General features: G+C 38.9%; 1 protein-coding gene across 1 annotated transcript in view; it reads right to left on the bottom strand.

Moving 5' to 3' along the window:
- Positions 1-811, bottom strand: part of LOC107630595 (methylsterol monooxygenase 1-1) — a 27,473-nt gene extending 26,662 nt beyond the window's left edge. Inside the window, exon 1 of the mRNA XM_016333791.2 lies at positions 232-811. Coding sequence (XP_016189277.1) covers positions 232-564 — 333 coding nt within the window. The 5' untranslated portion in view covers positions 565-811. The remainder of the gene's footprint in view (positions 1-231) is intronic.

Genomic DNA, 1,041 nt, shown 5'->3' with positions numbered 1-1,041 from the left:
TATAAATATAGTTTTTTGATACTTTTGCTTTAGAATAAGATATGAGTTTATATATAAGTAGAAAGTCTTTATAAGTGATATTTTTCTAACAATTTTTAAGGAAATCAATTTTATTTTAATCAACATTCAGTTTATAAAATATACGATGAACAGAGTTAGGAGTGTGAATTAGTATTGTAAAGAAAGAAAAAACGAAAAGAAAAGCTATTAGGATAATAAGCAATTTGGTACCTTGATGAAGAGAGGATAAGAGATGAATTGGAGAGGACCGACGATGCAAAAGAACAAGAACATGACATCCTTGTAGCACCTGAACATCTCTTTGAAGGACAAGCGAACCTTGGGTTGGATCTTGTGGGAGTCAAAGGGGTTGAGGCGCTTCAGCTCAATGAGCACCACAGGCAGCGGTGAAAGTGAGTACACGCAGAACAGCACCGCGATGGTGTGGCAATACACCATCAAGTCCGGCATCTTGCCGGTGTAGTTGAACCACAATGTCTCCGCCGCTGTGAGGTTGCGACCTATCGCAACCTCCGCCTCCGAGAGGGTTGCATAGGGCAACATCGTGGCGGCGGAGGCTATCGGAGATCGAGAATGAGGATAAGTGTATAGTGTGTATTGGTGTGGAGGAAAGGGTTATCGTACACTTGACACACAGACAGAGAAAATTGATTGATAAATGGATAAATATAGCAAGAGACGTAACAAGAGGAGGAGGGAACGGGAGGAGACTCTCATGAAGGGTTCATTTTTGTGCTGTTCTGGCCAAAAGTAATGGTCTTGGTTGTCTTTGGTTGTTTGGTTCGTGTTTTTTGGTAGGTCAATTTTATCGTACCATATATATTTATTTTCGTACGGTCAATACAGATATGGATTTTATTTGCACTGACATGCGCATGGGCGTATCGATCCTTCTAGTTCTAGAACGATGGTGTGTGGGATTATTTCGCTTGATTCTCGATAATTTCAACATATAATTTTTCTAAAAAAAAATTTGATTCAAAATATTGGCGGTTCCAATTCAAAATAATAAGAAATAAA

Source organism: Arachis ipaensis, chromosome B01 (assembly GCF_000816755.2).
Source record: "Arachis ipaensis cultivar K30076 chromosome B01, Araip1.1, whole genome shotgun sequence".
Lineage (NCBI taxonomy): Eukaryota > Viridiplantae > Streptophyta > Magnoliopsida > Fabales > Fabaceae > Arachis > Arachis ipaensis.
Note: the sequence above shows the minus strand (reverse complement) of the source record. Positions and strands in the feature narration are given on the sequence as shown.